General features: G+C 37.7%; 1 protein-coding gene across 1 annotated transcript; it reads right to left on the bottom strand.

Moving 5' to 3' along the window:
• Nucleotides 1–2,933: 2,933 nt before the first annotated feature.
• LOC100692319 (butyrophilin subfamily 2 member A1-like) lies at nt 2,934–25,368 on the bottom strand (the record flags this gene model as incomplete). The annotated part of the gene is made up of 4 exons (XM_025904676.1): nt 25,286–25,368; nt 22,362–22,703; nt 21,777–22,070; nt 2,934–3,059 (listed from the first exon to the last, which is right to left on the bottom strand). Coding segments are annotated over exons 1-4 (826 nt in total), but the record flags the coding sequence as incomplete, so codon positions are not given.
• Between the last annotated feature and the right edge of the window lie 230 nt (nt 25,369–25,598).

Raw genomic sequence — 25,598 nt, 5'->3', positions numbered from 1 at the left:
GCATCTCATTGTCGGATAAAAATATTATATAATCAGACTGGTGACTGGCATAGACCCTGTCTGTGTGTGTCTCTCTCTGTACATTTGTGTATCCATATTTGATTTTGTGTGTATCTGTTGGCTTTTCTTATTTGGTTTTTGTTTTCTAAATGTATTTTTATTTTATTTTTTCACAGGTGAACAACAATTAGTTTTCAGCGAACTTAACCATGTTCCTTTTTATTCAGCTTGTCATTTTACCTTTCCAATATTTTCACTTAAGTTATTACTATTCTGCTCAATCATAGTATCTGTTCTAAATCATTGTTATTAAGCTATATTGTAGGATTTTTGCTAAATCATAGTATTTCTACTATATTCTATTTTTCTTTCTAAATATAGCATTTCTGCTATAGAATAGTATTTCTGCTATGTTATAATATTTGTGCTAAACTGGAGTATTTTTGCTAATACATAGTATTTATTTAAAATTACAATATTCATAGTATATTACAGTGTCTCTTTTAAATCACAGCATTTCTGCTATGTTGTACTGTTTTTCTAAATCATAGTATTTCTGTAATGTTTAAGAATGTTTGGCTAAATATATTCTTTCTGTTATCTTATACTATTTCTCCTAAATTCTTGTATTTTTGAGAGGTTATCATGTTCTGGTAAGTTACAATGTTTCTGCTAAGTTCTGCTATGCTATTGTATTTCTGCCAAGTATTATGTTTCCTCTAAGATATTACAGTTCTGCTAAGTTACTACATTTTAGCAAAGTTCCTTTGCTTCTGCAAAGTTTTTACAATTTCTGCAACTTTTCAGCTTTTTCAGCTATTTTTAGCAGACAGCTTCAGCATTACAGCATCCACACTGCATTTTCGCAGGAAATGCAAATTTTTCTAGTTTTTCTAGTTATTCTAGTTGCTCCGTTTTTTTGCCGCTTAACTACTCCCTCAGTTTTCAGCCGATGTTCACCGTTCAAACTCTGAACTGTTCTGCTACTTCTGCTTTCGACTGCTATATCTTTTGGTGTTTATTACTATTATACTTTTTAAAATATTACACTTTTTTCCTTTAATTTGTCCCATTGAAATGAATGGGAAACTTCCACAATTCTGCTAAAACTTGCTTGCTTTTCAAACTTAACTACTTCCTCATACTTTCACCTAGAAACTCCATTCAAACTTTAAAATGTTCTAAACTTATTGGGCTATTCCTGTCTGATTCAGCTTTTTCAGATCTTCTACCATTTTAATCTTATCTCTCTTTAAGTTTTCAGTTGCAAAATTGTGATTTTTCGGAAAATACATGCGTTGCTATGGTTGCTATGCAATTAACTCAGAGTGAGAGCTTGTCCTTTTTCAATTTTCTCTTCATGTCCAAACAACTTCTTGCTACTCGCTCAATTTCCACTCAACCCCCACAATTTATACATCAAAACGTAGGTATTTTTGCTGGCTTTCAGAAAATGTCACTATCACTGTTGTGGAAGTTACAGATTTTTATCAAATCTCCTCAGACCAACACAAAGTCTGAAAACTCTCCATAGAAAGTCAATGGAGAGTCTGTTCAAAATCAGCGCTGGGACTCTCTAATGAGAGGCATTTTCAAATCGTCATATCTCTTTAACAAAGCAAAGTTAGGACATGAGGCTTGTGCCAATATATCTTCAGACACTGCTGACACTCACAGTGGAAGCAGTTTTTACAATTATCTTACCGTTGAGCAATGAATTACGTTTGTTTGAGGGGTGGAAATCTGTCCTCCTCTCAGTTTTCAAACTCTGAAAATGAAGCCGTTTCTTCTCTCGTCATATGTCCGCGACGGAGGTACAAAGAGCAATGAAAATCACAGTCAAAATACACCAAAGTCCGCTGATTCACCCAGTACAAGAATTATGCTGCTAGCCCTCCTAGTTTCTGAGTTACACGACGTTTTGTAACTCCAAAAAACGGCGTTTTTCGCCTCTCACCGCGATCTAATTGTGACTGCTCAAGTGTCTGTTTTTCAGACGCCCGCCCCATTTCCAGGTGGCGCAATCGGTAATGACACAGGTCTGCAGCTCAAAGGTCGAGGGTTCAATCCCACCTTGTTCAAAATTTTTTTTTTTCACTACAAATTTATACACTATCACAGACCTGTAATTTATATTGCTAATTTATTACAATTCTGCAAAGTTTTATGATTTTAGCAGCTTTTCTAATATGGACCTCAGATTCTTGTTAACGCTCCATGGCAGAAATACTGTTCCCTTTAGGCTCTGTGTATGTCTTTGTGTATCAATATTTTTCCCATTTTAAAGTATTACTCCTCCATAATTGTATTTCTGTTAAATCAAAGTACTTTTACTACATCTTAGTACTTCTGCTCAATCATAGTATTTCTGCTAAATCATAGTATTGTTTTCAGTGCAACGTTCTACTTCTTTACCTCTTTTCAGTAGAAATTCTGCTGATTCACCTATTTTAAGCAGAATTTTCAGCCTTTCATCTCTTATCAGCAGAAATCTCAGTATCTTCTGCTCATTTCAGAAGAAACCTTTTCACCTCCTTTCAGTACAAATTTGAACTTCTTTACACCTTTTAAGCAGAATATTTGCCTTTTCACCTCTTTTCAGCAAAAGTTTCTGTTTTTTCACCTGTTTTCAGCAGAATTTTTCAGTTTCTTTACTGCCATAAAATTTTTGCAGCTTTTCAAATTTTTCAGTCATTTTCAGCCGACAGCTTCAGCGTTCCGGCATCCACACAGCATTTTCGCAGGAAATGCAAACTTTTCTAGTATCATCTCATTTTAAAATGAATTCATTTCAAATGCTGTAAGATTTTTTCTCATTAAACAAAGCTGAAAGAAGTTTAAAAAAAGTCACACAACAAAGTCTGTTGCTTTAAACCTTTGAGAGTAACTTTAGATCATAATTTACACAGCATGGTAAATTAATTTGTTCTTACTTGTTTTGATTTGTCTCCAGATGAAAAAGACTCCAATTAAATTTAAGATGATGCTTACAGCCAAACTAACAACCAAACCAATGATGAGGGGAACAGCAGAACTGGATGTGAACATGAAGAATTCATCTGGAACAATCAAAAAGATAATAACACTATGTTTCTGTTTCGATTGTCAAAAAAAATCTATACTCACTTACTAAAAATGAATACTGAATTATGATATTCATTTGCAACAATATCAATACAAATAGCATTCCAGATGGCACTGAACTTCAGCACAGCTGCTGACAGGCAGGCGCACACACAGACACATACACACACCACAATCTACTAAAGTAGTTATTTCAACAATACTGAACTATTAAACAGTTATAAATGTTAACCTAGCCTGCACATACACAAGTGTAGAGAACTAATCCAAGCTAATAAAAAGTAAAATCTGGCACAGACAGGTTTCAGGCAAGAAGAGGAGGATTGGGAATGCAAGGAGTTGCGGTTTTTAAGTTTTTTCCCACTAACTAAACTTTTCAAAGGCATCAAGTTTTCAGACATTTGCAACATCTCCCTCTGTTTGTTTTTATATCTGTGAGCTTCTGTTCAGGATTATAATTAAAATGGTGGTAAAAAGCGGCATGAGCAAACACTCGTGCCTCCCTGTGTTTTCTTGTGATGCTCTGACCCTCTTGGAGTTCGAGGCCCACGGTACGTCCTGCTTCCTTTCTGCTTCATTAAGATGCTAACACAACGTATTCTGCATGTCAGCAAAGACCAGATTCATGAACAAGCACAAGACCCAGACATTACTTCACCTTACTGCTGGGTTTGCAAAGGGGAGAGATTCCCCACACATAACAGTGCACCTTATTTGGAACACTCGGTGCAGTGACCCCAATGCATAGGGGAGGGTCTCCAGCAGATCCCAGGAACAACATTTGAGATCTCTGTCCATAAAAGCGCAGTCCTAGGAACAGCTAGGATACTGCACAGGACCCTCAACCTCCCAGGCCTCAGGTAGAGGACCCGAGCTTGAAGGATAGACTACCCACAGGCCGGAGAGGGGAATATAAGTGTTTAGAAGGGTTCAGGAAAGCTGAGCTGGCAGCAATCACTTCAGAGTGTCGGGTCAGAACACTTGCAAATGTTTGGGATTGAGAGGAAAAAATAGCCATAGTTGAGAACGTGCCCACAAGAGGATGAGAGTGTGGGTACGTGTGTGTGTGTGTGTGTGTGTGTGTGTGTGTGTGTGGTTTCTGTAGGCACAAACAGATCCTCCAACCACAGACATATTGCAAAGAAGAATGGGCAAGAATTTCAGTCTCTCGATGTGCAAAGCTGGTAGAGACATACCCTAAAAGACTGGCAGCTGTAATTGCAGCAAAAGGTGGTTCTACAAAGTATTGACTCAGGGGCCTGAATAATTACGCACACCCCACTTTTCAGTTATTTATTTGTAAAAAATGTTTGGAATCATGTATGATTTTCGTTCCACTTCTCACGTGTACACCTGTTACGAACTTGCTTGTTCATGTGTTTGTTTTGTGCAGGTGATGTATCTTTTTATGTTAATTCAGCTGTGCCAGGGCCCTGCTCCCATTGGTGCGTGGATACACCGCCCTGACGTGACTGGTCTCAGCTGGAGGACCCGCCCATTAAAAGGAGGCTGGAGTGCTACTGCAGGAGAGGTCCTCGCGTTTCTCCTCATGACCCAGCAGTGTACCTGTGGCAGCCGCTGGCTGCAGTGCTGTTTGAAAGTTGTGGAAGTGGAGTGGGTAGGGGTGAGCTGCCGTTTCTTTTGATCACCAGTTTTCTTCTGCTTTGAATTAGTTAAGGAGGTCAGACTCTGTCTTTATTTTTCAACTTTGTTTTGGTAAGGTCAGGGGTGCGGGTTTTGTGTAGATTTGTTTTTGTTTATTATTTTGGCCTTGGCTCACCCTGAAGGGTTGACACTCCCGTTTTGTTGTTCCTCTTTTTCCACTTTATAAATCACATTATTAAGAACGGATTTGTTTCCTGTGGCTGTTTGGGTCTTGGCGCGGGGAGCGAGTGCCTCACTCACGTTATTGCCTGGCCCTAGACTGGTCGTAACAGCACCACTTTGTATTGGTCTTTCACGTGGAATTCCAATAAAATTGATTCATTGTTTGTGGCTGTAATGTGACAAAATGTGGAAAAGTTCAAGGGGGCCGAATACTTTTGTAAGCCACTGTATAAAAATATAGTCCACTACCGTTGGTGTAATATAGATTCAGTCTGTCTAATGTAATGCATCACTGTAGATGTTATCAGAAAACTGCAAACTAATCAGTCTATGCTGCTTTAAACTGGCTGATATTTTCATGCAACTTGTGAATAACACAAAATGAAATTATTTAGATTATTATTGTGTTGTTTGTTATATCCTCTATTAGTATTTCTAAAATATATATTTCCTTCATCAAATTAACTATGATGAAATTTGATTAAATTTATTAAATAATTTGCTAAATTAACTAGAAAGTCTGTAACTTTTCAACAACATTTCCTTTCTGGGTATTGATACATTTTCTAAAAGGTGCATACCTGGAACATATATGTGTGTCTCTCTGCTCTGGTTGGTGTTCCTCTGTTGGACTCTGCAGGTGATGTTGTTGCTGTGTCTCTTCTCCACAGTCACTCTGCTGCTGACAGTATAGAGGTCATCAGGACCTCTGAGGGTCTCTGTAGGTCCAGCAGAGAGGAGGTTTCCCTCACCGTCCAATCACAGCAGCTCGGGCTCTGGATACCAGCCTGCAGACTCACATTTCAGTGTTATTTCTCTTTTCTCTACATCAATCCCTGCCAAACTGAGGAATCGTGAGGAAGCAACATCTGATGCTGAGCAGAAAACAAACAAACAAAAAAAATAGATAAAAACAGAACAATATTTATTAAAGCTGCAATGATTCAACAAGTAATTCCATTATAAAATATTTATAAAATTGACAAATTCTTTGCTTCCATGTTTTGTGACACACACTGCTCTGTAGCTCAGTTGTCACCATGTAAATGTGAGCATTTCACCAAAATTTGCCACTAAAAATAGATAGAGCACAAAATGTGTCACACAGTAAACTTCAGAGTGCTTGCTTTCCTTCACTAAAGCCACCACATACGCTTTTAAAGGTTTACAGACACTAATCTCTTTTACAAGCACATTTAGACATTCAGACAGACACAGATGCAGAAAAACAAATACACACAAACACACGTGAAATATAAAGTTTTTGTTTTTTTTAGCAGAAACATTCACACCAGTGACCTGTTCCGTGTCTTTTTGTGGGTATCTGTCAGTGACCATCCTGTTCTTCTGCGCACACACAAGCAAACACCAATCCTACTGATGGGGTAAAAATCTAAGCTGCTGTCCACCTCTCCTACATTAACTCCTGAATACTCTTAAAACAATAGCACATATTTATATGCCATTCAGGAGGAGTTGGAGTACCCGTTTAACATCTGTAGGGTCTAGGTATTATCTCATGCTACCAGTAGTGACAATGATCCTAGCCTAAAACAGTGACAAAACCGCCAGAAAAGCTTGGGAGGGAAAAATATCAGTGGCCTTGAGCTGTAAAACAATTCCTGTTTTGGCAGTTGTCTCATTTTTACCCATCTAGTACACTAAAGCAGCTGAAATTGATTAACAACCTCCTGTGCTACTTAAATGACCAGATCAATATCCAGAGGTTTAATGTTACAGACAGCTGTATTAACAGCTGGTGATTACCGAAATCCCTCTTTTTTCTTTTCTTGGTCACAACAGACCTGATGATGAGACCTGTTGTTTTTGGTAAAAACAGTTCCACTCCCCCATAAAAAAGGAATGTGAATCTACTTACCAACAACAAGGTTATTCGAACATTCTGTATCCATTTCATCAATGAAGCATTTATATCTCCCCTTATCAGACAGAGTCACATTGGAGAGTTTCAGTGAGATGTTTTCATGTCTCAGTTCATCAGTGGACAATGATGATCTTCCTTTGTAGGACGGATGTTTTGTCTTTTCAAATTCCTGATGAGCACGCCACACGAAAACAAAGTTGGGGTCGAGGTCAGCCCTCGTCCACTCTAATGTTTTAGCAATGATGTCAATTGCTGGCTTCAAATGACATGGTAATGTGATCTCATCACCAACTCTTGCCACCATTGGCTGAGAAGGACCAAATAACTGAGACTGACCTGTATATAAAAAATAAATATATAAATAAAATTTTGAGCTGTAGTGTATATTCACATGTTTTTACAATTTCCTGTGATGTACAGTTGTGGCAAGAAGTTTACCCACAGTTTATAAGGGCATGATTATCATCATAACCTTTAATGATTTCTTTGACCTGTTTGAACCGGGGGGAATTTGCGGGATACATTTTTAATGACATTAAAGGACAAGAATTGGGTCGACAAGTTATTATAAATTTTCAATTTCTTCAATAACTCTTTACTATTTTCATTTCAATATCATTTTGTAGCTTCTATGATCTCTCGTCCTTCAGCTGCTCCTGGAACTATAGCAATAATTTTCCCAAGACTTCCCCAACCGTTCTAATTTAAGATATTAATTTTGGAATAATATTATTAACACCTGCAAGCTCAACTGAAATTCTTTATTGAAATGACATTTATAAACATGAGTGCATAAAGGTAGGGGTAAGTTGCCTTTACAACACTGTAGGAGAATAGAAAGAACCAAAGTAGTGACAATTCTACGGGATTTTTGAAGTAAAAGTTCATCCATCTAGAGAAAGAGACAAACAGCACAAAAGTGATGCAGATGATACAGTATACAAACCAGAGTCAACCACAGTCAGTTTTTAAAGCTTAACACATTTCCCTTTAGCTATAACTACATTTCTTTATATTTCATTTAAACCATTTAAAACTGTCACAGCACAAAGTTGTTGGGAAATCAGTTGAACAATGTTCAACTGAGTTTTTCTCAAGTGGTTTGTTTGAATCTTTTTTCTTTTCTATTTTTTGTAAACAGACAATGTCCTCTGTGGTAGTGGTTCACTTTTTCACTTTCACATTTGTAAATTTATTGAAAATCCAGGCATACATTAGTTGTGCCATTACATTACTGTTAATAACTTCTTGAGTTGTTGTTAAAACTAGTAGGCTTCTACACATGGTACATAAAATAGTTGAGAGCTGTGAATGTACAACTACTTTTAAAACAACAGGCTAAAATTACTATTAAAGTCAGAGCATGGCTTACCTGTTGCATGCAGTCCATTTCTCAAAATGAACAGACTATCTGCAAATAATTAACTGGCTAACAAGCTTACTAAGGATAGTACGCTGGTCTGTTTATCAGCACAGTGTGATGTATTAGATTAGGTTTTTATTGAAAGTCAGATCTCACAATTTTCCTAATTCAAACATTCAAGTAAGTATTTAGTAAACATATAAAACTGTTGTTTTCTGGTTGCTTAATCATATTTTAAGTAAAGAACTGAACTTTGAAGTGTTGCCAGGCAGCCAGCCACTGACCTCTGAACCTACTGCACCACCCATTTCCTGCAGCTTGGCCACAAACCACACCCTGCCACCGCAATAACATTATTTTGTTATACATCAACGTGAGATTATCAAGGTGAGAAGTAGTTCAGAAAATGGATGGATGGATTTGATTGGCCTCATGATGTTAAAGTTAAAATATAAGCTACAAAGCAGAACATGAGAAATGTTATTTATCCTAAACTGAAGAAAAGTTAGCACATTAATAAAGTGCAAATAGTACTAGGGTATATTGAAATTAGTCTTTCTACCTAATCCAGTATCAACACCACTGTGAGCTTATGTGTGTTATTGCCCATTACTGTCAAAAGCAAAGCAGACCTGTTGCAATGAGCCAACCCCTAGGCTCTGTAAGGACAGTTTAATCAAGAGAAGGTGTGATGGAGTAACCTAACCCTTACACTAAAAATTCACTGAAAGAGGTGCTCATCAATTTTATATGTTCAAGTGCATAGTGTGCAGGATATCATAAGGCCTTGAAGCAATCAGATGTAAAACACAATATTTATGAGTGTTTTAATTTGTAAATCGGTCAGATTTGACCAGGAGCACAACAGGAAGGCTAGTTTTATCTGTTGTTTGTCTGTAATTTTTCTGAAGAAATGGTCAACTGTGTAGCACCATTTTTGTAATTGTTCTTCATTCCCTATGATCAGTTGAATGGCACCAGATAAACAAAGTTAATCAATTATCCTTTTGTGGTGGAATTGCTCAGATAGTATGACTGAACAAGTGACCTTTTAAAATGTTGTCAGCTAACGTTTGCTTTAACATTATTTACCTGCAATTTACAAAGTTGTCATTCAGTGGATGGATGTGACTTTTTTTAAAGATTTTTTTTTTTTTGCCTTTTAGCCTCTATTAGATAGAAAAGGTGTAGATAGACAGAAAAGCAGGGAGAAAGTGAGGAGAACTCAAACCCAAGTCTACTGCTCTCCGGCGGTACAGCATATGTTCACTTGCTCACCCACTGAGCTAAACTAGCACCCAGGAGCTGACTTATTGGAAACAACCAGCCTGAGGGATTGTCTGTGACAAAGGTAATTTACCTTTTAATGGATTGAAGATTTTGATTTTTGTGACTTGGAAAATTTATACTAAAAACCGATAAACTAACATTTTTTTTTTTTTACTATTTCCCTTGTTTTTGTGTTATAGTGAAGACACATGACAAGTTTTGAAGACAATTTTGAATAAAAATCTGAAACTGAAAAGCTTCTTGTGACACACAACTTGTACAAAGACACTTCTGCGTCAATAGTGCTTTATTTCTGACTGTGCTTTTTCCCTTGCGGTTTCTGGCTTCCGCCCCGGACGCAGCCACTCCGTCACTCCCGCTGTGTGTGTGTGTGTGTGTGTGTGTGAGAGAGCCGCTCCTTCTTACTGCAAAACATAATTAAGGTTTCTCGCATCAACACAGTTCTGCCCACCTGTTCCTTTCCGCCTCCACGCTGCCCTGTGAGCTCACTGCATCACCCTCCTCTGCAGCAGGCCAAAGGCCACGGCCCCGCCACACTTATTAATTAGTAATGAGGGGTGGTTGTCTTATGACAATAAGAGAACGCCACAACTTTGGTCTTTGAATTACATATAATTTTTAGTGAGGAGTGTTGTTACTAGAGGGTGCTCTAGGCTTAACTATCCCATAGCCTACTATTGTTTTAATAGCATTATAATATTTATAATTCAATTATTTTTGTGTTGTGCTGCAAGTTAAAACTCATTGTCCTCATGAGCACAGCATATAACAACTCTCCTTAAAAAAGTCAATTGACTTTAAATGGACACATTGGTTTTCAGTGGGACATACCAGAGGTGTGGACTCAAGTCACATGACTTGGACTCGAGTCAGACTCGAGTCATTAATTTTATGACTTTAGTCTTGACTTGAATGTTGTAAGACTTTTGACTTGACTTGGACTTTTACAACAATGACTTGTGACTTGAATTGGACTTGAACCTGTTTAGTCGAAAAGACTTGATGTTTTACCCCAAATCTAAAATTTAACATATCATATAAAAAGTGCGGACCATTAATTCATTTTATTAATTCTTAGCACACTCCGTATGTATGTGAGCATGAGCTGTAGCACAGCATTTGAGCAGGGTCCATTTCAGAAAGTGGGTTCTTTACCTGAACTCGGGGAAGACAGTTTCTCTCCGTCTTCTCCCCATCATTAACCCCGTAGATTTAATCCGGTTTAGACTGACAAATATTTATTTTACCATCACATCAAAATTCAAAACCACTGTGTTTAATTTGCAATTAGTGCATGGTTTATCTCTAGCTCGTATTTAACTTTTGCATGTCTGACCCAGGGAAATTTTTTGGTTAGAAAATCTAGCCCACCTTAGTGTGTAATTGAGTAGTCCTGCAATACATGGCCTTTTTCTTCTGTCATTTATGTCAATACATCAAATAAAATACTTTGATCTTATATTATTAGCTGTTGTTTATTTGCAAATGTCTGTTATTCTTAACAGGGATGTTAAACATTGCTTATTAGAACTATTTGAGAAAAGTGTTTTAATAATTTTTTTTATTGTCTGAAAACTATGAGGGTTTAAGTGTTAATGTTTATTTAGGATTAGTAGGAACAACTTAAAGTCAAATGCAATTCATGAATGGCTGTAATGGAATTTCTGACATGAGTTTAATATGCTTACCTCTAGCAGATTTGAAGAATACCAGATGAAAAACACGATCACAAATGAACCTCAACAGCCTTCCATATCACAGTTTATGGACACTTGTGCCAGACAGTACAGCATGACTCATCCACAGCAGAAAGCTATCACAAATACGTTATTAAGTGACTTGATTATTCGTTGCAACCTGCCCTTTTCTATTGTGGAAAACAAGAATTTTCGGCACTTCTGACAGTAGTTGACAGAAAATACAGCCTGGTATGTCGCAGAACAATTATATCCAAAACAGAGAACCTCGCTTCAATGTTAAAAAGTCAGTTGAGCGAGACTGATCATGTTTCAGTCACAGGGGACATTTGGTCAGACTGAAGGATGAGGGGTTTCCTTGGTGTCACTGTGCACTGGATACAGAAAGAGACAGAGAGGATGCAGCTGAAATCCAAACTGCTCGTGTTCGACCGCTTCACAACAGTAGGTGCTCCTATGGCAAAGACACAGCGCCTGCAGTGTTTTGCGCACACACTTCAGCTGGTGGTGAGAGATGGTTTGTCAGAGACCAAAGTGGTATCTCCTTCACTTTCAAAGTTATCTAAGCTCAGCTCTCTACTGCACACAAGCACAACATTCAAAGATGTGTTTGAAGCTGAATTTGGTGAACAGAAAGGGATCCCTGCTGCTGTAATCACAAGATGAAATTCAACACTGAGACAAGTAAAGGCAGTTCTCCAATGTGAACATCTAAAACTCTGTGCTGTTCTTGAAATGGCTGGGCACAAGGAGTTGTTATTCACAACACGAGAGTGGAACCTGTTGAAGGAGATGGTGGACATCTTGAAGCTTTTTTGAGAAGCAACATTTTCGACACAAGGTGAGAAAATAGTCACGATCAGTGCTGTTGTTCCCTCCGTGCTGTCCCTCAATCACCGCCTTGAGAAACTGAAGCCTCAAGTCAATTCAATTCAATTCAATTCAAGTATTTATTGTCATTGTCAAGAACAATGAAATTGTGTTTGGAGCTTCTACAACAAATAATAATAAATACTAAATTCCCCTTAGACCCAAGTGTAACTATTTAACCCAATGTGACTTCAGTGTAATGAGACGATCCTTAGGAAAAACATGAGAATATAACAGGTAATGTTCATGGGACATTCAGACAAAGACCTGAGAAATATGACAAAGTGCAACAGTGCAACCCATTCAATTATTGTACTGTGAGATATGATAATTGTCTGTTTTTCAGACCAGTTCACTGCTATTAATAAGTTGGATATGATATGGTTATTGTCCGTGAGAGGAGGGGGGGCAGAGTTCAGGAGCCTCACAGCCTGTGGATACAGGCTGTTGGCCAACCTGGACGTTCTGGCCTGTATGGACCTGTACCTTCTCCCTGAGGGCAGCAGGTGGAAAAGGTGGTGCGCAGGGTGATGTTGGTCCCGCAGGATACTGTGCACCCTCCTCAGACAGCGAGTGGGGAAGATGTTGCTAATCTCTGGCAGAATCGTTCCAATAATTCTGCCAGCTTCTTTCACCACCCGCTGGAGTGCTTGCTGGTCGGCCTTGGTGCAGCTGGGGAACCACACTAGAAATCCGTACGTCAGAACGCTGCTGATGGCACAGTTGTAGAAGTTCAACATCAGAGGTTTGGGAATGTGTGCGCGGGGTAGCCCCGGGGGTTGCTTAACGATCTCCGGGGGGGATGAGATACTCGGATGTTAGTTGAAGATCTCCACGGCTTAGTTGTAATAGTTGTAGTAGATCATCTCTGTTGTACTGAAGTAAACCCAGACTGTGTGAAATGATACACAGTGCCACCAAAAGTGCAAAAATGTAGGAGCTCCGGGCCGCTGCGTCTGTGCGTGCCGCCATCGCCATCGCTCAGACCATTCAGTCTGTTTCCTGAATGGTCTGGTCAGGAGTCTCCAAGCATCTTTGAACAAAAGATTTCTTGGAATCTTTATCAGTGTGCGAATAGCTAGAGCAGAAGTTGGGATCACTGTCCCCTTTTCAGATCCAGTGTACCTTAAAGCAGCTGCTTTGGATCCAGCATTTTCTCTGTTGTGGATGGAACACCATGTGTGGGCAGTTGTGACATAAAGACAGAGGTAACACAAAAAGTTAAAGGTAAAGGTCGAATATAGTGTATATGTTTTCTGTAATTTTTTTGTCTAAAATTGTAATAAAGGCTCTTTTGCTGTTGTTAATTTGTTTTGCCAGATCTGATCCTGCAAGATGCGGCAGATCCTGCAAAGTCAGAGCAACCTGTGACTCCTGGTGAGGAACATCAAGAGGACTGTGAACATGGAGGACTCTTTGCTACTTACTGTAAGAGGCAGTAGAAGGATGTTGGGAAGAGCAGACTCTTCCTTCTCTGTTTCATGTGGCCACCAGAGTTTTGGCAGTACCTGCATGTAGTGCTGTGGAGCGAGTTTTCAGCTATGGTGGCATCATTCAACGGCCTCGTCGTGCACAAATGACTGACAGACTTTTGGCCAAGTTGGTCTTTTGCAAATGCAATGCAGAACAGTTAACTGAAATAAGTTAAAGTGCACATTCTTGTTCATTGTTCATTTATATATAACATATATAATGTTTCTGTTTTTTTTCCCTCTGTCACTCACACATGGACACATACAAACACACATGTTCAACATGTTCATACAGAGAGAGGACAAGCTAATCACACTGCACTAAATTTACTGCGATGGTTCATTGTTTTGTACATAAGGAAATCTCAGCACTTTTTGTTTCAACAGGAAGTTCTGCTTTTGCGTTTTTCACTGAATGTTTATTCTGTGAATTTGTAGTTTAGAGGAAGACTATTCTTGCGGCAAAGTTCAATTGATCTGTACATTATAGAGGTGCAATTTCAGAATTAGTTTGTGCATATTTTGAAGTTCACTTGTTTTATCAGGTGTTGAGATGAATACAGATTTAAAAAAGAACATATGGTGTATTATTTACATTTAACATTAAACTGCAAGATTGTTTTAAAAACAAGACTTGAAAGGACTTGAAATTCAAAGTTTCGGACTTGGGACTTGACTTGAAAGTTGTCTGTCTTGACTTGTGACTTGAGGATAAAGACTTGAGACTTACTTGAGACTTGCAAAACAATTATTTGGTCCCACCTCTGGGAGATACATTCATCACTCCTCTGTGACACTGGAGAAGTCACATGGATGAGTGATAAAACAATTTTCCATGGAAACATCCAGAGGAACTAAACTTTGTTGTTGTTTCTCTGGGCTCAATTTCATCATTAGCAGCATCTCTCAGAAGAAAACCACTGTAAAGTGTTTGCCAATAATCAGATAATAAGATTGAGATAGGTGGTATTCTCTGGAGTTTAAGACCAAAACTAAACTCAAACTGAGTTTACATTAGACTGGAATTCATAAGATGAATAGAAATACTGCTGAAGCTGAATGATTGTGTTCTGCTGAATTCTGTGTGTATTTTTTTTCCATTCACCTGTTCTGTAATGTTCAGTATGCCTGTGGTACATAATACAAAAGAATAAAAAAATCATGTGAAGAACTATACTCTTCTTAAATATAACTAATAAAACAGGTAAAAGTACAAGTTACCGGTTTCCTTAGTAAGTTTAGACTCTTTTGGAGTGATTTTAATTGTGTGTTAAACAAGAAAGAGAGAAAGTAGAGGATGCAGAGTCCATCAACACTGAAGTGTTTTGATTTTCCTGTGTGTGTGTGTGTGTGTGTGTGTGCATGTCTTAGAAGTCAAATTATACATTAGCCACACTTACAAAAACATTTTGAATTTCATTTAGAACTGAGATTCTATGTTGTAAGCAGAAATCTTATGCTCAGCCACAAACATGTTTCCCCACTTTCACAATGCTAAGGTGTCAAATCCACAACCCCCAACAGATGGTTTGTCACATGCTGGGTTCAAACACTCAAAAAGCAGCACAACAGCAAGTCCCCCTTTATTTGCACAGCCTCACACACTATAGATTTTTAAAGTTGTGGTGTACAATGGTTTAGCCACAGATGTAACTTCTACTTTTGATAAAGATCACTGTACCTGCATATTTCTTAAGAAATGAGGCGTCTTTATTAAGCCCTTATTTATAAATTTCTACACAATAATAGACACAGTGTGTGCTCTGTGACCTTATAGTCTTCTACTTCTGCTTCCATTGGTTTGCATTTTAAACTCCCAACCTTTCAGGTTGTTATGAACGGCTTATATTTCTAACATTTTGTGATGTAAATGAACCATGTGGCTTTTTTAATTTTCTGTGTGATGGAATCACTTAAGACACGAGTTATTAAAACAGTTATAAATGACAGTGTGATGGCCATAGTACTTTATGGGGGTCAAATATGTTAAGGATAATGTTCATCAATGTAAAATTGCAAAGAACTTTTGGATAGGATACAACATCTTGTAAACATTTACCTCAGAACCTGCTGAACCTCATCAGATTCTGTGCTGTCAAATCTGTGTATGTAAGGTAAAACTTTCCACAGTACTTCCACTTAAGTAAGTAACTAAACACATAAAGTCACAATTGCCAATAATCGACTGCTCCTTGAAAAAGTAGCACAAACAGACAACTCACTCAGCAATGATAAGTAGAGCTACCCGAGGCCGATACACAAGCAGAAGAAAATTAAAAGTTGTTGGGATTTTTTTGTGGCTCAGAAATTAAAGGGAAATATGTTTAATTATTCAATGAGACCCGCACCTTCAACACACGTGCATTCAAATTTTGGAACAGACTAACATTGCTGTTGTTCAATAGTTTTTAGCCGCTCGAAACAGTCATTTTATGGCTTTAATATTTCCAGCTGATAAGGAAAATTAAGGCATTTCAAATGGGCGTCCAAATGCTTTAAACATCTGCTTTGTCTGTAACGACAGTATTAAACTACAGGGCATTGTTTTTACTAAACTTCAACATTTTAAGGTGAAAATTTGGCTGCTTTGTTTTCACTGTAACACCCCCCTCAGTGCCATTTTTTAGGATGATATTGTTGGAGATTCCATTTTTTATATTTATGCTTTTGGAGTGAGGGTATCTAATTGTCACTGTGTTTTTGTACTACCAACTGTGAGGGCTCTGCTTTCACTTTGAGCAGTCTGCTTTTATTTTGTCTCGCGAGTGTGTGTTTTTCAAACGAGATCCTCGTCAGTTTGATTTTGTTACCACAAACTTTGTGTGAAGTTCACAACAGAGGTAAAGAGATTAAAACACACCAGTTTAAGGAGGCAGGCAGGTAGGGGTTGGACCAGCTGCACAGGACAGGTGAAGCAGAGAGAACTTATCACAAGATGATAAATGGCAGATTTAGAAGATTAAGGATTTTGTTGACAAGATTAAAAGACACATCCATCAGAGTTCAACAACATTGCAGTTTGATTACATTAAAGTTTTTAAACTACACAGGGTTCATTTTCTCCTCTGATAGTAATCATATTTAACATATCAGTGATGAAATAAGAAAGAGTATAAAGAAAAATAGTAAACGTGTGTCTAATTAAACTGTTCCTGTGAACCTTAAATCATCCTTTAATATGTTCAGTGTTACAAACTTGAAGAAGCAGAGAAAAGATCATCAGACATTAATCAGTTTTTCAGCCTTCATTCATATTGAAATGTTGAAATCTTCCCTGCTATAACATTTTATTACAGCTATTGTTAAATGGAGAGTCCTCTTCACTAACACTGAGGTTAATTATGAAACTCCACAGGCTTCTGTGCAAAGACCAGTTCTGTTTACATTATACATGCTTTAGAAGGCATAGCATACATTTTCACTGCTATGCAGATTATACCCACTTTTATTGGTTAAACTGAGGTTATTGTAACGGGGTGTAAAAATCTTAGAAACACTGTGGCTAACAAGATCCTTACTCTGGACGGCATTGTCTTGAGCCATCTGTTGTAGTGATTTGGCACATTATAAGTAAAATTAAGGCACACAATCCCGTCGCACAACATCAACATTTATTTATATACAAAATAAAAATGCTTTTTTATGGAAAAGAATTGTAACTTCACATTTCATCACCAATTAGGTGGGTACAGGGTAAGGCCTTATCCTTATCCCGTAGTTATTCGGGTAATTTCTCAGGGCCTTGGTAGGGTGTTAACTATGCTAACTACAAAACACTTCCTGTTCTATAATCTGTGCTAAAGGATGAAAAACCAAAAATTACATCTCTAATGCAAATAGTCAACTAGGAAGTGGTCGCTGTGACTTATGTTTTTTTTTTTTTTTTAAATCACTTTTCTAAGTAAAATTAAAAAAGAGATCTTGAGATCTTGTTTTCAAGTTTTCACTCATGCACCCTCAGCTTTAAAACACACAGCAAAGTCTCATGTTTGTCCACATCATAGCAGTTAAACTACTTTTGTGTTGCACCTCAAAATAATAAAGACTCCTTTTTGAAGATCTTTTTATTTACATATTTTTAATTCAATAAAAACACAAAATTTTTAACTGACATAAAATGATATGAAATATATAAAATGCAATAATGCTCTTATTTAATTTATCCCTCAGATAAGTTACTCTGATTATTTTACATGATCTTGTTTTTAAACAGCATCTGTTCTTCTCCAGTGTTGCCGATGAGGTCGATCTTCACGCCGTCTCCAATGTTCCAGTTGGCCAGGTATATCCACAGCAGGTCAGCATCAGTTTCATTTGGCTTCTTGATAGCATCTTTCCGTAACTGTAGATGTAACCAATAAAAAGGTCACAGATGTTAAAAGTTAAAAGTAACAAAAGAGAGACTGAAAGAGAAAATCTAGTAACACAGAGACTCACAACGAGTGTCTTTCCAGCATCCAGTGTAAAGTTTTCTTTAAATTCGTATGTGACGGGTTTGTCACTGTTGATCTGTAGTTTTAACTTCCAACCTGACATCAATTTATTCTGTAAAAGGAAAAGAAGAGAATGGAAAAAAGGGGGGAAATGGATTTAACACATATTGAACTTTATTATTGCCTCATTCAAAGTGTTTATAATACTTTGAACATGTTGTTTGTGTTTAGGTAGTACTCATTGTTCATCAGCATGCAAGGAGCAGTACCTTACTGGAAGTGTTTTTGAGACGGATATAGCTGCCATTTCTGTCGACCTCGACCACAGTGATGTCACCTGTCTTTAAGCTGTGATTGGCTGAGCCGCTCTTATTCTGTTCCTCAAAACTGGTCTGAGATTTCTCAGGATGTGGTTTGCTTGTGTCTGGCTGAGAGAGATAACATATGCAGATTATTGTGTGCGAGAGGGAGAGATGGACAAGATATTTGAGCCTATGGGAAACAGTGTTTGATTTGATCTCCAGTTTTTATTCGCAGTCCAGTTTTTCAAGAAGACGACATGACATTGGGTCTAGTCGTCTTCCTGTTTTTTCTTTAGATAACAGACAGTAGAGTCTTTGTCTGTGTTTTTAATATAAATCTGTTTTTACACACTCAGTTTGGGTTTTTGTTTTCTTTTTTAGCATTAATAAAGTGTAAAATACATGTAAATGTTTGTTTGTTTATGGTTGAGGACAGAGCAAGGTCCCAGCAAATAAATGTGTTTGTCCTGAAGTGTTCAAAACAAGAGTCTGTGTGTGTTCACTTCTTTCTTCATGTTGCTGATCTCTGCATGTTTCTTCTATATATATATATACATATTTCAATACGAACTGTCAGACAAGGAAATAAGAGTCCTGAAAGTCTCTGAAATGTTCGGGCTGTTTGGCTTTAACTTCTACTCTGTGATTACTGAACAATTTCAGGGTTTTTGAAGCAAACCTTGAATTTCCTTCTCCACTGTCTCTTATTGTGTGGATGTGAGTCTTTGTCTGTGTTTGTAATAGAAATCTGTTTTTACACACTCAGTTTGGGTCCTTCTTTCCTTTATAGGCATTAAAAAGACAATAAAATAAGTAATACTAGTAAATGTACTGCATGTTTGTTTGTTTGTTTATGGTTGAGGATAGAGCGAGGTCCCAGTAAATAAATGTGTTTGTCCTGAAGTGTTCAAAACAAGAGTCTGTGTGTGTTTACTTCTTTCTTCATGTTGCTGATCTCTGCATGTTTCTTCTCCAGTTCCTGATGAGCCTCTTTCAGTTTTTTATCGGCCTCCGTTAACTTCTTCTCAGCTGCATGTTGGTTTTTCTCACACTAACAGACAAACAGATCATCACAACGGTTTAGCCTTAACTTAACTATGGGTGTGGTCGAACAGTGAGTGCTGCCATCATTATGAACATGAATATTTCCTGCTCTAGCTCAATGTGTCTGTCGTTTTGTTCATCACTCATTTTAATGGATAATACATTTGCCCGACTGGAGTTTAGATTACTTTCTTTTGAGGACAAAATGGAAACTAATGGATACATGTCAATCTACGCATTTGTTTGTTAGTGTTAGGATAAGGTTTCTGTTACTGAATGTGAGTCAACATAATGGAAATGTGGATGTTTATCTGTGTGTTTACTTCTTTCTTCATGTTGCTGATCTCTGCATTTTTCTCCTCCAGTTGTCGATGAGCCTCTTTCAGTTTTTCATTGGCCTCCTTCAGCTTCTCCTCAGCTGCATGTTGGTTTTTATCACACTAACAGACAAACAGATCAACAGAAATGTTCAGCCTGAAACGAACCCCAACATTTTTTGCATTTTTTAAAAGTGTTACTTATGCTCATATTTTTTTTTTTATAACATCTTCAAAACATTTAAGGTTTCTTCTGAATTTTGATGATAATTTGATATGATTGCATTTCTAGCTTCACTGTGAGCGTGGTCATAGGGTGAGTGATGTCAATCATTAGGAACATAAATGTTTTCAGTGGTTGCTGCAGGCAGCCTTTAATTTAGCTGTAGCACATCTGTATTTGTCTTTGGTTTGGTAGTGTGTTTGTTCACTTATTTCTCATGAGTTTAGGTTCCTGGTTTCTTTTGAGGTGAAGCATTACAAAAATGGATAGAGGTTTTTTGGGGGTGGTGGGGGGGGGATGGGTCAACTTGGTCTTGACACGGTGAAATTGTGTTTCCTTTTTCTTCGGCTCGCTGAACTCTCCATTGTTCTTCCTCAGATCGTAATTCAGTTTTTCATTGGCCCTTTTAAATTTCTTGTCATCTGGATGTTGGTTTTGCTCAAGCTGACAGAAAAACATATATCAACACAAATGTGAGACTGAACAAAACTATCTGGACTGTTAAACCATAGCAGTCTGAAAACCACTGAGGCATTTGTGTTTTGTTTCAAATCTCTCTTTCTTAAAAGAGCTCACACAGAGAATCTGACCTCTAACTGACCCTAAACTAAGGTAACTGTATATGAGAGCGATAATAAAATATTCAAATTAAACTGAAAATTGACTGAATTAATTTTATTATCTCTAATCTATGAAGTGTCAGTGCTTTTATCAAATTTTCACTTCAGTTTATGACAAAATATGCAAACTTTAACAGTTTTCATATAAGAAATTAACAGTATGAACCCAGGACTGTGTTGTTGCAACTATGCTAACCACCATCCTGCCTCTATAGCTTAAACATGTTAACATTATGTAAGGTTTTAATTTAAAAGTGAACACATCTGATTTTCTTTTTTTAGTTGTATCTTTTGGAAATTTGTGGAAATATGACTTTTTTTAGTTACAGAAGAACTCTGGACTCTTCTTCATGAGAAACAGTGGAGATTAAGAGTGATCAGTTGCTGAGTTTTGGGAAGTGCTCCAGACTTAGAGAAAATATAAAAAGAAACATTTCTGTTGTGAGATCCTGCATAACAAACTGCACAATGACACATGACTGAACAAAAGATGTAAATATTAGGACTGCAGAAAAATATCATCTATTCTTATAACAGAAGATGGAAACTATTTCTCTGTTATTGCTCTAAAATATTTATTTCACTGTTAGCTAACCCTGGACATGCTATTCATATATTCTTTTTATTTGTGCCATTTTCATTTTCATTTTCTCTCTTTTCTTTCCACTCACACTCTTTCTTCCTCACATACATGTAATATCCTGATTATTTTTCATATTTTTCTGTCTGTTCATTTTCTTGTGTTTCTTTCATATCACTCACTGGAACGATCTCCTGTGACATGAGCTTCTCTTGCTCTTGGTCTCTTTTAGTTTTGTCACTTTCAGGGCGGTTTGCTGTTTCTTGTTCTTTATATGCATCACAGTGAGCTCCCCTGACATCTGTTAAAAGCATAGACAAGATTACAATATGACGTTCTCTTGAGCTAAAATGATAATGCAGCATAAAATCATCTCATTTTAAACTAAATTATGAAGTGCATATATTATGCTTTAACACACAATGATTTTGAGCTGCTTATAAAAAAATAAGTGTAATTTACACAAATGTGTCTTTCTGTTGCTTCAAAACCTGTTAGAATAACTTGAGATATTAATTTAGACAGCGTGGTGAATTAATTTGTCTCTTACTTGTTTTGTTTTGTCTCCAGATGAAAAAGACTCCAATCAAAATCAAGATGATGCTTACAGCCAAACTAACAGCCAAACCAATAACAATGGGAGCAGAAAAACTGGATGTGAGCTCAAAGAATTCATCTGAAACAATAAACACAGAATTACATGTTATTTCAACAGATTTTGATTTAGGCTGAAATTAAGCATATCATACATTTTATGAACGATATTTACCTGGAACATGTATGTGTGTCTCTCTGCTCTTGCTGATTTGCTTCTGTTGGACTCTGCAGGTGATGTTGTTGCTGTGTCTCTTCTCCACAGTCACTCTGCTGCTGACAGTATAGAGGTCATCAGGCCCTCTGAGGGTCTCTGTAGGTCCAGCAGAGAGGAGGTTTCCCTCACCGTCCAACCACAGCAGCTCAGGCTCTGGGTGCCAACCTTCAGATTTACACTCTAACATCACTCCTGTCTTGTCTCTGTCAATCCCTTCTAAGCTGATGACAGGTGAGGAGACAGCACTCGATGCTGGATGAAATGTACAATTTAAAATACTGATCAGTAATGCAAATCAATAAAAATATCAAAAATAATATTTGAATAATAGATATCTGATACAAACTTCATTCGCACTGCCTCATTTTTTAATGATAATTCAGATTTTTTTTTATTTGGTCAATAATAATATAGTAAATATTTTCATATAATAATTATATTTCATTTCCAAGCTTGAGTAACAATCAATAACTCAAAACTGTGTTGATTCAACCTAATTTAACTGCACTGTGTACTCACAATGTATATAATTTGTTCACTTACCAACCACAAGCTCAATAAAAGCTTCTTCATTCTTTTCTGGGATGTGACATCTGTATCTGCCCTCATCTGCAGGTTTTACTTTGCACAGTTTCAGTGAAATGTTTCCATGTTTCAGCTCATCAGTGAACAATGATGATCGACCTATGTAGGAGGGGTTTTTCATATTTATGAGGTCCTGGCCTGCACGCCACAGAAACACAAATCTGGGGTCCAGGTCAGGTCTTGTCCACTCCAAAGTCATCGAAGCAACATTTTCTCCAGGTACCAGGTGACATTGCAAAGTTATGTCTTCTCCAGCTGTTGCAGTAATTGGCTGATTTGGACCAATCAACCGAGACTGACCTGAGAAGAAAAGATCACGTAATTAATTTATTTATGAATGAGAACTTCCAAGAAATCCTGCTGAATATTGTTGGAAAGATTTATTGTCCTTGCTGACATTTTCATCAACAATCTCAATGAACACCGGTGTACCACAGGGCTGTGTGATGAGCCCTTTCCTCTACTCCCTCTTCACCCACGACTGCAGACCTGCTGATGGTTCCAACACCATCATTAAGTTTGCAGATGACACCACGGTGATTGGCCTCATCAGTGACAACGATGAGGCCGCCTACAGGGAGGAGGTGGATCGTCTGGCTGAGTGGTGCGACACAAACAACCTGCTGCTTAACACCGAGAAGACTAAGGAGCTCATCGTGGACTACAGGAGGAATGCTGACCCACATCCACCCATCCACATTAAGGGGATGGCTGTGGAGCGTGTGAGCAGCTTCAAGTTCCTGGGAGTCCACATCTCCGAGGATCTCATCTGGACGACCAACTGCTCCAAGCTGGTCAAGAAGGCTCACCAGCGCCTCTTCTTCTTGAGGACTCTGAGGAAGAACCACCTGTCCTCAGACATCCTGGTGAACTTCTATCGCTGCACCATCGAGAGCATCCTGACCAACTGTATAACAGTCTGGTACGGGAACTGCTCTGCCTCGGACCGGAAGGCGTTGCAGAGGGTCGTGAAAACTGCCCAGCGCATCGCCGGAGCACCACTTCCTGCCATAAAGGACATCTACAGGAAGCGGTGTCTGAAAAGGGCTGGGAAAATCATCAAAGACCCCAGTCACCCATCACATAGACTCTTCACCCTCCTGCCCTCTGGGAGGCGCTACAGGAGCCTCCGGACTAAGACCACCAGGTACCGGAACCCGGTTGTTCAGTGATGACGTGACGAATCCTACTTCCGGGCCTAAAGCAGTCTGCGTTTAATATGGCTTTTGTGTTGTTAACATGTTTAATGTTTTGTATTTTCTTCTATTTAATCTCAAAAAGCTCCTAAAAACAGTCAGTGATCACTGTTGACCTCCCTCGGCTTTTATTACCGCTAATCATTTATTTAAGCTCAGTTTTTAAAACCTTACGATGTAACTACAGCACAGCCCATGCAGCAGTATATGAATGACTAACCTCGTATTGTGGATGGATTATCTCACTTGTTCTCCTGGCTGAAGTTTAGTCCTTTTACAGCATCCTGCCATGCGATTACATTTGTTCCTGACCACCGACAACACTCACGTTAACTTCTATCGAGTGGAAAAAAAGTTAGCTTGTTTATGTTATGCTAACATAGCTGTGTCGCTAGCGGTCACGTAGCACATCATTATGTACCAGCTAGCCAAACTTCAGTAACCCTACAAACGTCACTGCTGTTTAGTTTTCTGTCTTCATTTATGTTGGAAGTGATAGCAGAGCTGTACGTTTGAATTTTTTTCCAAAACCCCGCAGTCAGGACATGCTATATTGTATTTAGATAGAAGCTAGCGAGCTAACTTCCTGCTAACTTCTAACGCCGTTAAATGTCATAAATTCCATTTTCATGGATGCCTGGATGTTAAACTCAATTGTTACACCTGGTAGAGCAGAACACTGATCATTTTATTAAAGATGAAAGACTTTAGACAGTTTTTCAACTCTCAGTAATGCCACAGTGATCGTTTGATATATGGACCTGCAGCGGAGTTTAGGCCCAGACACGGCCAGTGACGTCAGACTGAACAACCGGACAGCTTCTTCCCCACAGCTGTCAGACTCCTGAACTCTGCCTCCTGACATCTGACCCACGTTAAACTCATGGACTGAACATACACACACCCACAACCACTAGCACTTTACCACTACTGTATAGTTCTGTGTAGATAATCATTCTGTACATACGATAATTTTTAATCCCACAACTGTTTATAACTTACATAGTTCACATTCTGTATAACTGTATATCTCAGATTTCTGTATAGTTTTTATTTCATATTTATATCCTGTTCATAGCCTGTACATAGCTTGTACTCACTACAGCCTGTACATACTTATAGTTATAGAATATTCATAACATACTTCACACTGTGTACATTATAACATACCATAATAGACCCCATTCTGTAATATACTTACACATCTCTATTATTGCTAATATATATTGTAATATATCTATATCACGACTAAAGCACTTTCTGGATGGATGCAAACTGCATTTCGTTGCCCTGTACCTGTGACATGTGCAATGACAATGAAGTTGAATTCTATTCTATTCTATTCTATTCTATTTTAATTTTCAGAATACTTTAATACTTTACAACAAATATGTTAATTCCTTGGAAATATTTAACCTCTGCATATTTTTCATCATGACATGTAATTTAACGATGTCACATTTAGTTATAATGTAGATACATTATTTAAATATAGTTACCAAAATTACAGCTCTTACGAATCAAAAGGAATGTTGAAAAGTAACACAAAACCTTTTTTCAGAGTAGAGAAAGGAGAAAAAAAGTAATGAAAAATGTATATGTGCCATTTAAACAAGACAATTTGAGCCACTAATTAAAAACGCACACAAAAATAATAATTGTGATCTTATATTAGAGGTTACTTACAATAATATACAAGAAGGACATGCAGAATGCAGTTACTGAGAGAATAAAAGGACAGTCCAGCCATCTGATGAATTATTCAGCTCTGAAATGGAAAAAAAGAATAATTCAAAGAAATAGTCACTAATTAAACAATAACATATGCCAAGTCAGTTTAATACTTTCACATTCAATTCGAATGCCCTTGAGGTTTAAGTGACAGTTACTTTTTGGATAATTTTTTTATTATAAATTGTAATTATGAAATGATTCACTAAAAATGTATATAATACAACCGTTTCTTTGACATTCTCTGATACCATGTCATAGTTGTAAT

Source organism: Oreochromis niloticus, unplaced genomic scaffold (assembly GCF_001858045.2).
Source record: "Oreochromis niloticus isolate F11D_XX unplaced genomic scaffold, O_niloticus_UMD_NMBU tig00003245_pilon, whole genome shotgun sequence".
NCBI classification, from domain to species: Eukaryota; Metazoa; Chordata; class Actinopteri; order Cichliformes; family Cichlidae; genus Oreochromis; species Oreochromis niloticus.
The sequence above is the reverse complement of the archived record's forward strand: the minus strand, read 5'-3'. Positions and strand labels throughout refer to the sequence as shown.